Below are 13772 nucleotides of genomic sequence, written 5' to 3' on the forward strand. Positions count from 1 at the left end.
TACTGTCAATGTTAATACCATGGGTTAAGAACTCACCTTCTACTTGACCGTTGCAGTTATCAAACATTGGCAAACAAATGGGCATGGGATCTATTGGATACCATCATAGCTACATTTGTATATGGTACCCATCCGACTCACAATGCAAACCTACAAGTCATTACTTCAGTGCATGCATATATTTTGCATGGTGAAAGCTTGACAAAAACAATGAATGAATTACACACACACACAGACAAAATGAGTAGCGATAACAAACATACATAAAATAAAGATCACCATAATTGTTAAGCCATTCACACATATAAAATAAGTACCAATAACAAACATACATATCACTACAATTGTTAAACCATGCACAGCCGTAATGGAGGTTGCCCTTCATTGTTGTTAGTTAGGAAGTGCCCTGTGAATAACCTGTGAAGCAATTTTTCCAACTGAAGTGATACTAGAAAGAAATGGAGTCCTTGTTTCAATGTTTCCATCAGTAAAAATCATAGATGGTGATAAAGGGAATTAGCAGAGTAATAAATAGTCAACCACTTCATTCTAAAAGCATTCAGTGAGGTAGAGAGGTGAATAATTGGCAACTTTAGATAGGATTTCTATGAATTTTAAGGACAATTTGTTTCCACCATTGGCGATAAAAGCATACATTTCAACGAACAGAGACTGTATAATGATAAACATTGGAAACCAGAGAGAAAAGATAATAATATATGCAATCAAATCTTGAGGATGGAAAGGAAGCTGCAAGATATAAAGGAGATAGGCTATAGCTTAAAACAAGAGTTTTAGACAACATATTTAATTGTTTAGGCCCTCACTAAAAGGACTTCATAAAATTATTTTTCCTCACCTGTTCAAGGACTTAAATAACCCACTTCGACATTCAGTGATTAAAAAAAAAAGCCCAAAATGCCTTGATTCAAATTAATTGAAATGCCTGCATGCAGAGGGCCCTACTCTGGGATTTTGGTTTGTTTGAAAAAGAAGAGACACAAGGCAGTACAAGCCTGATTTTTCAACAAAGAACTAGCTACAAGTCGGCAAGTCTGCAAGTATTGTTTCTTGTAATCATAAATCATCCCTGTCATTTTACAATACAAATCACATTTAGATTTTACTATTTCTTCTTAAAATGATAAACAGATTGAAAAAAAATATTATTAAAGTTATTTTCTCAGCAGGTTCCATTTTTCCCCTCATTCTAAACATTAATTTATGAGACATCATTGAGATAAATAACTGTCTTTATCAATCACTAAAGTTCAATTTCTTGTACTTTACCTTCCATCTCATTAATTTCATGCATGCTTGTTTGTTCTGCAATTTCCATGCAGCTTCTGTCTAACAAACACAAAAATGACGTTATATGAATATCATGAAACTAGTTTCTCTCTTATGTGTCCATTAATTTCTTTTAAGTACATTTTACTCTAATGGGGAACATCAAGGAGTTGGAAGTTTCTCTAAGGTTGGTAGAGCTCTGTGGCATCATTAGAGATACCTTGGCTGTGACCAAAGAGCATGCTCAAGAACTTGAGATAGTTCTAAGAAGAAAGAGAAGCATGACCAATGAAAGCAAATAACAGTTTCACATTCAGTCAGATAAGAAGACAAGAAAGAGTATCAAGAATTGTGTAAAAGCATTGAAGCAAATGGATGTGAAGGACTCTGATAGATCAACAATGTCTAAGATGTTCACTGAAGCAAAAGATGTCACCATATCTCTCTTGCAATCAGTTGCATCTTCTTTATCTCCAAGCTCCACACAAAAGACCATCAGATGGTCTTTTGTCTCAACAGCATTGCATAAGAAGAAGGTGACATGCGAGGAGTTTGAAGATTCAAATTGTGGCGATTTCTCATTTAATTCAATATATGAGTATGTTTCATGCAAAGATGTTGATGGGTTAAGAGCGATGAAGGCACAAGATCGATTGGCAGAAATTATGAGTAGCTTAGAAGGGCTTGAGATAGAATTAGAGTCTCTCTACAGGAGACTAATTCAAAACAGAGTCTCCCTTCTCAACCTGCTAAGCTTATAACTTCTTTTTCTGTCTATATATCTTGTGTCTGGCATCCACATTTTAAAAGGAATTGCTGGTCATCTTTTGTAAATCAAATTTATGTGCATATATTATACTGCATATGTTTCAGTATAAGATCAATACTTGCAGTAATTTTCATTTCTCTGGTCATCCTCATTGCAAACAAAATTGACATTGTTACCAGTGTTCTTCTTGGCATATGAGCCCTTATATCTAATACTTTTAAGGATATTGTTTTGATCTTCCATGCAAGACATATTATCCCTCTTACCGGAACCATTTGGTTGACAAAAACCAACATATTACCAACATAATTTCTATTCAAATTAGATCCTGATTGACTGATCAATTCATATTCAAGTGAACCTTAATTGCTTCTATTGAATCTTATTGAAATTTAAACTTTTTATTCTTTCAGTTTTAATTCACATGCATGATTTGTCCTCTTGTAATCTTTAACTACAAGCCATGAACTCAAAAGGATGAGCACAAAGTGATAAATAGCCTTATCTTCTCTTAATTTATTATGGCATCTACTTGTGAGAGATCATGAATTTAAAGGTAACAGAATCTCCTTTTATTCAATGGTACGTACCCCACCCAATCCCAAGAAATTCCTATTAATCAATCGCTTTGGACCACCCTTGCAAACCAGATGACATCTATAGAAATTCCAAACCCAAGAAAACAATACCATCCTCCATTCTTGCTATGACAAGACCTAAATACACTGCCTCAATCACATAAGGCCAAGCTTCTTTCAATAAAATTACCATAAATAATAAAAGATCAAAGCCCTAGAACAAGGACAATGTTCACTCAACCAAACCTTAAATGTCACATCAACAAAACACCATCAAGAGATTAATAGAAGAGATAAATAAAACAAAGAGAACAAGAAGAAGCAAACAAGGAATAACTAAGAGAGACAAAATGAGAATTGAAAGAAAACAGAGTAGAGAAGTACCAAATTCAAAAGGCTATATGATGATGATGATCATCATCAGCTGCTTCTCCTTTTTGCCTACCCTCATGATCACTGGACAAATGGGCAAGCCAGCAGAGGCCATGGAGATGGTCATAAACGCAGAAGAAGTACTTGAGATCACCATCGTGGGATCCAAGCCTGTGAATGATGCTGTGTGGGATGAGCCGTGCTGCCGTCATGATCCAAATGCGAGCGGTGCTACGCTTGTCGTTGATGCCGATGTTGCCGTCGCAGGATGGGCCGTAACTGGCATTGGAGGAGCTGCGGCTGGCCGGAGGAGGGGTGGAGGCAGGAGAATCGTCAGAATCATTGCTGAGGTTGGTGCTGCAGCATGCTCTCTCAATCATTGTGGGTTCATTGATGGAGAGATGGAGATGAGGATGAAGAGAGCATAGACAGGATATATAAATGGGTATGAAGAGGCTGCGAGCAATTGCAGTGAAGGGGCATGAGGAGAAGTGGATGAAGGGGTGAAGAGGGTTTTGTTTATGTTTTAATGTCTTTTGTTTTTTTTATATATTATTAAAATGTATGAAAAAATATTTATTATTTATATTTTATAATGTTTCAAGTTTAATAAATCTCTTATTCATTAATTATTAATTATTTAAATTTAAATATTATAAAATTAACAATAAACCAATTTAATTTAACATAAAATTAATTTTGCATTTTTATATGAAATACTTATAATTTCATTAATTTATATAATGAACATTATCTGTAATTATAAAAGTGCAAATAAAACAATTATTCATTAATTATTAATTATTTAAATTTAAATTTTATAAAATCAACAATAAATCAATTTCATTTACCATAAAAATTAATTTTCTATTTTTTATGAAATGATTATAATTTTATAATTTATATAATGAACATTATCAGAGTTATTATTAAAACCCAAGTAAAACAATTATTCATTAAATATTTATTATTTAAATTTAAATATTAGAAAAATAACAATAAACCAATTTAATTTAACATAAAAAATAATTTTCTATTTTTATATGAAATACTTATAATTTCATTAATTTATGTAATGAACATTATCCTTTAATAACATGTGCCTTTTTAAATAGATATATCAAATTAAATTATAATCCAATGTTAAAAGTAATTTTAAAAAAAATTAAAATCAAATATTTATTTACTAAAAAAAGTCAAATATTTCTTCTTTTATTAGTTGTTGTAATGATTGTTAATCTTTTAAATATTTATTTCGATAATTGTTTATCTTAAATCAAATAATCAAATAAAAAAGTATATGTTACAAATTAAGTTATATAGAATAATAAGTTAAGTAATTTTCATAAATTTGTAAATTAATTGATTAATTTATATATCCAATTGATCTTCATTAGCATCTTATTTTTACAGATGTACTTATAATTTATAGAGTAAATTATCATGAAATTATATTTTTTATATTTGTTTTATAATGTTTAATTTTTTTAATTCAATTATTATTTTTAATATAAATCTTAAATTCAATTTTGATAATATTATTATAATTAAGTCATGCTCTACTAAACATAAATATAAAAATTTGATAAAATTTAAAGTAATATATTGTTTTGCCAACGGAACGATATCCGTTAGTGAATGTCTAATCTATTCTAACACTTTAAAAGGTTCGTTGATATAGATAATCTATAGCTACTACATTTGATCATTGATATAGATAAGTATAAGTAAGAAGTAGTAGTTATACCAACGGAACAATATCCGTAAGTAAATATCATATTTATTCTAACAAATTAAATTTTTCGTTGGTATAGATAGTTTCTAGCTACATATTTGACAATCACTATAGATAAAAGTCAATATACAATAATATCTATACCAACAGAACAAAATCTGTCAGTAAATATATTATATATAGTGACAGTTTTAAAGTATCGTAGGTAAAACCAGTCTATAGTTAAGGAATTTAACTGTTACTATTGAAAAGCGTTAGTATATGACAATTTTTTTTTGTAGTGCTTCAATCTTGAAAAATCAACTTCATTACCTGTCCACACTTCCTCTGCAGTTCTTCCATCCAAAGAGGCATGTGGTGATCTGTTTATGAGGTAACAAGCAATGAATCAAAATACATACTCCAAGTTAGAATCACTAAAAGGTGAACACGGTCCTTGTTCTCTCGACAATTACTTGGCTCTCTCTCTAATGATATTAGTCATGTTCTAAGTTTCAAACTGATATCATACTATCTTTGATATGATATTGTAATGAAGTGACAAACACATAAATTATTAAAATTCGCTACATCGATGTTGATTAGTATCTTTTGTGAATATAAACTAAAACACTTTGAAATTCTGACAAAATGGTTTGAAAAATTGATCAATGATGTTACTGTTAAACAATCAAAATATTTCTAAAATGTAATAGATTCTATACTGAAATTTTCAGTTTACATTTAACTTTTTTCTTTCATTTTTCTTCTACATGTATCTGTTGTTCTGGATATTTTTACCCAGATGTTCTTTAAGGGTCAGTAATAGAAATAGAAACATGGCATGTAGTGCAATACCATATATGTAAAAAAATGTTCTTGTACATGTTGTAAATTTGTAAAGATATATATGGAATTATGACATGTTTGTGGTGGTATGTATCATAGAGAAAAAATATGTTTTATTAGTAATAATAAGGGTAGAATTAGTTTTGCTTTTAATTTAGAAATAAACTGGTTCGGATCATTTTATTTTGGTATAAACCTTATTTTTAAGTTGTTTGGTTATTTAATAAGGGCTTTTACTTATAAATTTTTAAGTTGTTTGGTTGGTGTTATGTGATTAATTTGGATAAATTTTTTTTAGTAGACAGAACTTTAATTTAATCAATTCTAATAAAAATATAAATTTTCCTTGAAAACAATTTTTTTAATTAATTAGTAATCTTTCTCGTGGGGGAAAAACTATTTGCTTAGTGGTTGGTTGGAGATCCCTATCAAATCAAATACTTTATTTTCTTGCAACATACTTCATAAATTTAAATTGAAAACCCCTAGATAAGGGTAACCATTATTATTAAAAAAAAATTATTTATAAGCCCTTGTAACATTTTGTTCTTCCTGACAGTCTATCTTTTCAATCCTTACTTTCTTTTAATTTATTTTCCAGTCCTTGTTATTAGTCCAACCAGTTCTTTTTTTTTAAAAAAAAAACACAATACCTTATTTAGTCTCTCTAATATAGTCAGTCTGTCCCTTTGGTCCCTCTAATATGATTTGTCCCTACTAGGTCTTTCTATTTTAATATTTGAGAAATGTAAGTTCTCATAGGGATCTCTTAATGACAAATTATATTAGAGAGAAGGACTTAAATTTCTCAAATATTAAATAAGAGATATCTCCGAAGGACAAATTATATTAGAGGGACCAAAGGGGCATATTGACTATATTAGAGGGACTAAATGAGGTATTCCACTTTTTTAAATAATAGAAATAAATCTTTTCACCCCCTTCCCTGCCTTCTACACCACACCTTCACCCGAATGTTGGTGAGATGGTGAAGGCTTATGGTCTATTGGTTTGTTCATGATGAGTCTCCTCCGTTGAAGATCCAGTTTCTAAAATTGGTACAAGTACTTTGAAATTCAAAGATGATGAAAGGGGAATTAGTTTTGAAATTCAAAGATGAGAAAAATGATTCTAGTCTTTTTCTATTAAAATTAACAGTGTTAGTGAGAGCTTGGGCTGAAAAATAAAACTTTTAAAAAGTAGGGATGGATTGGATATAACAAAAATTAGAGGGATCATACTGAGACCTTGTGATTTTTAGGTTGACCTATTATTATTATTATTATTATTATTATTATTATTATTATTATTATTATTATTAAGGAAAGCAACATTAGATCCTTGAATTTTTTTTTAACAAATTTGTTAAGCTCATTGATAAGTACTTGTGTATTAGTAATACGAAGTATTCTTTTCTTACATTGAGCATTACTTTTCTCAGATTTTATCGCTTATTCTTGTGTATATGGGTTCTTTTGTGCATTTAGGGTTGTGGAGACAATTGTGGAAGAAATGAACTAAAAGTAGATTGTGGATGTATTTGTTGATGAAGTCTTGGAGTGAACAAATGTGAAGACACAAGTTGTGCTCAAAGACATATGGGTGTGTGCCAACCTCCATTATGCTCAAGCGATTATGCAATTTGGAGGGGCACAAAGGCAGTCGCACTCATATGTTCAGACTTGTGCAATGCTAGTAAGATCATTCATAAATGTGGTTTAGTTGAATACACAACGCAATCTACCGCATGGATGTGTGTCCATTCATGCGGCCTCGATGAAAAGTGTGGATTCGGGAGTATTTTGGCAAAGAACGCTAGCAATTTACTGTAGCAAATCACTACAGTAGTTACTGTTCACAGCTCACAGGAAATGAAATTTTAGAAATTCACACGGGTGTGTGGAAATTCCACACACCCATGTGGATGCCCGATTACAGCCCCTATAAAAGCCATGATTTCAGACATTTTAAGGGATCCTTTTCCAATCTTTTTCCGAACTTTTCCCCATCTTAGGAGCGGCTTTGGCTAGGACTTTAGAGTGGTTCTACGGCCTTCGACACCGCATTCCTTCTGAAGATAGTTATTAGGAGAGCTTTCGTCGGCATCGATTTGGCGAGGTGTGCCCTAGGTTTGACGAGGGAAACCTTGGGGAAGACGAGGCGACTCCACAAGACCATCGATACGGACTATGGCGAGGTTTTTCTTATGGATTACATGCTTTTAGATTCGATTTCATTGTTGATTGTATCTTGCTCCATGGAGAGCTAAACCCCTAGTGGGTGCTTGGACTTGTAAACCCTAGGATGATTTTGTTTTTTTGACCTTTATTATGCTTCTTAAATTGATGTTTTAATTGAGTTCCATCCTTGAATGTTTATTGCATTGATTTTTCCTTAGAGTGACACTAGGGTTGAAAATCTATCTTGGTAATCCTTGCGGATGAGTGACACACTATGAGCGTTAAACAAAGCAAGGTTGGAAAGGGTCGAGAGGATAAGTCGAGAGGTGCGGAATGCCACCTTTCTCTTCCGATGTGATTTATCCTACCTCCACGTTCCTAGAGTTCTTTACGGTCATGATACAGTGAAGTGCCAAGAAACAAACTCCGCTGGGGCTTAGTTGCTCAAGCAACAGAGTGAAGCGTTGAAGTAATCCTTAGTGCTGGGGCTTAATTCTGACTAGGGGTCTTTCGCCTGGACCAAAGGGTTAGATCTATACTAGAGAATAGGGTTTATCACTTGGAATCCCCAAAGCTTCTTGCAACCCCACACAATGTGAGGTGTCGAGAGTATCCCTTTCCGTCGGGGCATAGTGTGAGGGTTAGTCACAGTTGACCTTATGTTTGGGACCGTGTGCCTTAGAATTTCCACGACTCATTAGACATTAGTTAGGAGGCATAATGAGGAGTCTTGCACTTGAAACAATAGTCCTAGGGTAAGCTATGTCCGGGTGCCACATTTTCTATTGATTTTCTTTCCTTATTCACATTGCGTCTCTTTCTTCTTTTTTGTATTTTCATTTACACTGATATTGTTCACACAATTCTTGAATCATCTTCACTATAGTTAAATAGCAATATTTGTGTTTTTGAGCACTATTCCCTGTGGATACGACTACTCACTCACCATGGTACTCTATTACTTCGACAATCCATGCACTTGCGGTACACACACACAAGGGGTGTGTCACTCATGTATAGTTAGGAGCATGCGCACAATGGGGAATTATGTGTTTAGTTGTATACCCTCACCCACCGATATGTGGTTTGGACGACAAACTTGCACCCACAACTAAGAACCTATTATCATCACTATATCTAGCAGGTTTTGAATTTGGGTAATCAAATTTCTACACCAATATCTTTTGCAGTGGAGCCAATGTCGTTGGCTACTCAAGAAATTTTCACTTTGTTTTTATACAGTGGCTTAAATTTTTTTATAACCTTAAAACATATTTTTTTAAAATATTTTTAATTTTAAAATTCAAAATAACATGAAATAACCCATTTATTCTTTGATTGGAATGTTTAGCAAGATCTTGTGACAAGCTAAGATCATTTTAGTCCAAGGGAGGGGGCCAACCCTTAAGCTCATGCCTGATTAGATCTGTCCAAGGACCAGGCTACCCATCCAAGCCTAAAGGCCTGCTCAAAAATTGGGAGGTCTTGGACAAATATATAAGACTTGATGGATTAAGCATTGGACAAAAAAGAAGCCCATTTTAAAAATGGGCCGGGTTTGGTTTTATTGTAAAAAGCTTGGGCCGGGGTCGGCTCAGACCGAATTATAAAATATATTTACTAATTAGGTTTGTATATAATTATATATATATATATATATAATGGGTTGAATTGCCATTGATTATTTATTAATTAGTTTTATATATACTTATATAATATATATTTATTATTGATTGTCATTGATTATAATGGTTTGAATTTTAGTTTTTGTGATTGAATAAATATGCGCATTTGGTATTTTAATTTTAATATGTTTTGTAAAATAATATTTGGTCATGTTTACACATAAATAATAATAATATTATTATTATTATTATTATTATTATTATTATTATTATTATTTATAAATTATTTATTATTTGATGAAAAACCTATTTGGGCGGGCTTGGATGGGCCTTGGTTAAAGGTTATTTAATTCAGACGGGGTCTGGCAAAAATTAAAGCTCGTATTATTCGGTCGGGCGGGGCTTGAGTAAGCTTGAGTTTTTAGTAAATATAGATCGAACCAGGCCCGACCCGGCTCCTAGATAGGTCTATGCCTAATGTAGGGTCTAGTTTGCCCCCAACAATAGCCTACTTGGCTCAACCAGGGGAGAGCTCATGTTAACAAGAGAGCTAACACACTCAAAGCAAGAACCTACAGCTAACTCAACTTGACAAGAGTTCCCCTTTGAGCTTCCCTTTGTAGTTGCCAGAGCCCTAAGACCTTGCTTGGGAGGAAGGGTTTGGAGGTGTTTTGGAGGGTTCGATTCTTTGAACCCATGCTTGGGGAGGAAAAAAAGGGAAGGGTAGACAAGGGTTTAGAAGGTAAATTGGGGGTTGAAAACCCACCATTTCCCTTCATTCATCAACCCACCAAAATGGTGGGTTGGGGAGGGTAAATAAATGTTTGGACAATTTTGCCCTTATGATATTTCCATAATTACAAGTCATGCCCTTCTTATTTGGTTTGAGCCACTAGAGATTTCTCCCTGCTTCCCATCTCTCACAACCACCAAAAGCCAAGCTTGCTTCTCATTTCTCAGCTGCTAAAAGGCAAGCTTCAGTGTCTCCGGAGAGGATCAAACTAGGTAGTGTCCTCATCACTATCACTGTCGTTCCAGTGCAAGAGGTAAGTTTGACGATTATCTTTCTTAAATTTCAGACTTTCTTTCTTCAAAATCCCAAGTGTGTGCCAGTGAGCACATGACAAAACAAGAACATGAACAAGAAGAATATTAACAAAACCAGTGGGACCAAAAAATTAACAAAATTTGGTATCATTTATGATGCTTTCTTAGTGCTAACAATTCAACAATTTGGTATTTCACTAGGATGATGCAATTCATTGTCATATGTTAGATATACATCCCAATCACATGATTTTACTTGGCAGTAATTATAAGAACATTCCTTCCACTCTAGGTCATCATTGAAAGTCAAACCATTAGAATTAATTAAGAAGTAAATGCCATGCAATTTCCCCATTGATTCAAGATAATGTGAATATTCATATATATATATATATATATAAGTTTGTCAAACTTAATCTTCTTACTAATTATATTTTCTCAAATAATATAAATGCTTAGTTGCACGAAAATACAAAATCATCTATTGGAGAAAACCGGAATATTTTTCCTTGGAATCAAACATATACTAATGATTAAATTGAGAAAAGCTTATCTTAACTTTGTTTGATTTATTATGTAGAAAAAAACAAACATGTTATCTCCTGTGGTGTTAATGTCATTATATATCCTTTTTTCTTATTTTCCTTGAAATTTTCTAAATGATATCATATGATAGCATTGTTTGAAGAAATTGTTTGCAATTGATGATCAACTTTATGTGTATCAGTTGAGGAACAAGTTGCCAAGATACTATACTTAGTAGGACACAATGTCTCTCATCATGAGTTATTTTTTTTCTTCCGGTGTTCTCGTGAAACGATCTTTCGCCATTTCCATAATGTCTTACAAGCTATAGTGGAATTAGAGGACAAATTTCTAATGCACCCACATGGCTCAAACATCCCTCCTGAAATATCAACAACAAAAAATTCTATCCATATTTCAAGGTAATTATGTGTCCATTAAATTACAAATTTAATACAACCATGTGTACGATTTTAATTGTGAATAAAAAAAATTATTGGAAGGATTGTGTTGGTGACATTGATGGAACACATATTCGTGTAAAAATTTCTAGTGTCAACACCCCTAGGTATCATGGAAGAAAAGAATACCCGACACAAAATGTATTGGCAGCAAGCACATTTGATTTGAAATTCACTTATGTGTTACCTGGGTGAGAAGGGTTGCGTCTGATTCAAGAATTATGAAAAATGCATTAACTAGGATCGCTCCTATTAAAATCCTGAAATGTATTTGTTGATACATTGTAATACTGTATAACATTTTATAAACATGTATACACACATATAATAGCGAAGTTTATTTTATTTACATGAAAATATTACCTCGTTAATGCTGGATTTATGTTGAGGAGTGGGCTTATTACACCATATAAAGGGGAGAGATATCACTTGAAAGAATATTTAAGAAATCCACCATGGAATGCACTTGAATTGTTCAATCTCCTCCATGCATATTTAAGGAATGCTATTGAACAAGCATTTGGCATCCTCAAGAAATGTTTCCCTATAATAGGAAGCTCGACAGAGCTCTATTATGGGCTAGAAACACAGAAAGAGATTATTTTTGCATGTTGTATTTTGCATAATTACTTAATGGGTGTAGACCTAGATAACGCAATACTTGCACAAGTTGATAGTGAACTTGAGCATGAACCACATGAAGAAAATTATCATCGTGTGGAAGATAATGAAGAATCCACTCAAGGAGAGATTATTAGAGATGCTATAGAGGCCGAAATGTGGGTTAATTATGCTAAGTGACATATATTAAGTGCCTTTTACTATGTAATGTATGTTTTTTAATGTGTATTCGTGGGAACAATTTATGTAATGATACTTGTTATGTAATCAATAATTTTACGTAATGAACAATTTGGCATGTAGTACACTTTTGAAGTACTAATTTTGCTTGGCTCCACAACCAAATTGCTATTAGTGATTTATTTGTGGTTAGTATGTTCTACTCATAATGTAATGATGTAGTACATTTTTTAAGTAATAATTTTGTGGATAGGCTAAGGGATGGATTTGGCAAAACGGGATCGGGGTCAGGGAATATATCCCCAAGTGAATCCTTGCCTCGTTAATCTCCCTACTTTCAAGAGCTTTTTAGTTCCTTCTACCAAAATAGGTGAGGCTAGTAACCCATAACTCCTAAATACCAGGGTTAAAAAAAAATCTCAACACTATGGTTGAAATTTTAAAATAATTTAACTAATAAGATATTCTCTAAATTATTTAGACGAATAATTTGTAAAGAATACTTGCTATGCATTGTGATACATGATAATTGTAAAATTATATGTAATTTTTTTATTTGAATCATTTTAAAATTAAAAAAATATATGTCTTAATAATATCCTTTACTACTTAGTTAGACAATCTCAATTTTAATTCCTTTTAAAGAAAAATAAAAAATGATATAGATAATAATTTGGCTCTTCTGAACAGTTGCTTGACACTTTTGTTGTTGTTGTTGAAGACAAAATTTTTATATGATCTCCAACAATTTTGAGTAATCTACTTCAAAATGAATAATTTTATTCCAACTGTTTGATATAAAAATTCACTAAAAACTCAAGATCTCCTTCAGGATCTAACAGCTAGTCACTCTTAGTTTCTCATGAAAATTGTTAGTTGGAATGTTAGAGGTTTAGGCAGACCCTCTAAACGCCATCTAGTTAAAGAAATCATTTTATCTTCTAAAGCTGATATTTTATGCTTACAAGAATCCAAACTTCAAGAAATTCACAGTTCTATTTGGAGATCAGTAGGTGGCATGCGCTTTAATACCTTTTACTTTGTACCAGTGCTAGGTACGACAGGTAGGATTATCATGGCTTGTGATTGCTCCCAAGTCATTGGAACTATGATTCATAAAGGTTCCTTCTCCATCTCAATAGCATTAAAAAATATTTCAAATAACACAAATTGGGTTTGTTCTAATGTTTATGGCCCCAACACTCGTTCCCTCCGATTTGATTTTTGGAATGAATTATACACAGTGAGAAATCTCCATTCTGACCCATGGGTAATATATGGAGATTTCAATACTATATTCACCCTAGAAGACAAAAATAAAGGAGATTTTAATTCTAGAGACCTTGCTACTTCTCAAGATTTCCTAAGTGAGCTCAACCTCATTGATCCTCCTATTCAAGGTCGTAGATTCACTTGGACCAATGGACAATCATATCCACTTTGGATCCGCTTGGACCGATTTCTATTCACTCCTGATTGGTCCTCCTTATTCCCCAGAGTTACTCAATTGGCTCTTCCTAGAATTAGGTCTGATCACTGCCCTATCTGCGTAGATTTGGGG

The 13772-nt window shown here is 32.8% G+C and overlaps 1 protein-coding gene across 1 annotated transcript; it reads left to right on the forward strand.

Moving 5' to 3' along the window:
* The first annotated feature begins 1661 nt into the window (after positions 1–1661).
* Positions 1662–2051, forward strand: LOC120260048. Its single transcript, XM_039267491.1, has one exon. The coding sequence runs from the start codon at positions 1662–1664 to the stop codon at positions 2049–2051; it is 390 nt and encodes a 129-aa protein (XP_039123425.1).
* Positions 2052–13772: the final 11721 nt, after the last annotated feature.

This window comes from Dioscorea cayenensis, chromosome 5, assembly GCF_009730915.1.
Source record: "Dioscorea cayenensis subsp. rotundata cultivar TDr96_F1 chromosome 5, TDr96_F1_v2_PseudoChromosome.rev07_lg8_w22 25.fasta, whole genome shotgun sequence".
Lineage (NCBI taxonomy): Eukaryota > Viridiplantae > Streptophyta > Magnoliopsida > Dioscoreales > Dioscoreaceae > Dioscorea > Dioscorea cayenensis.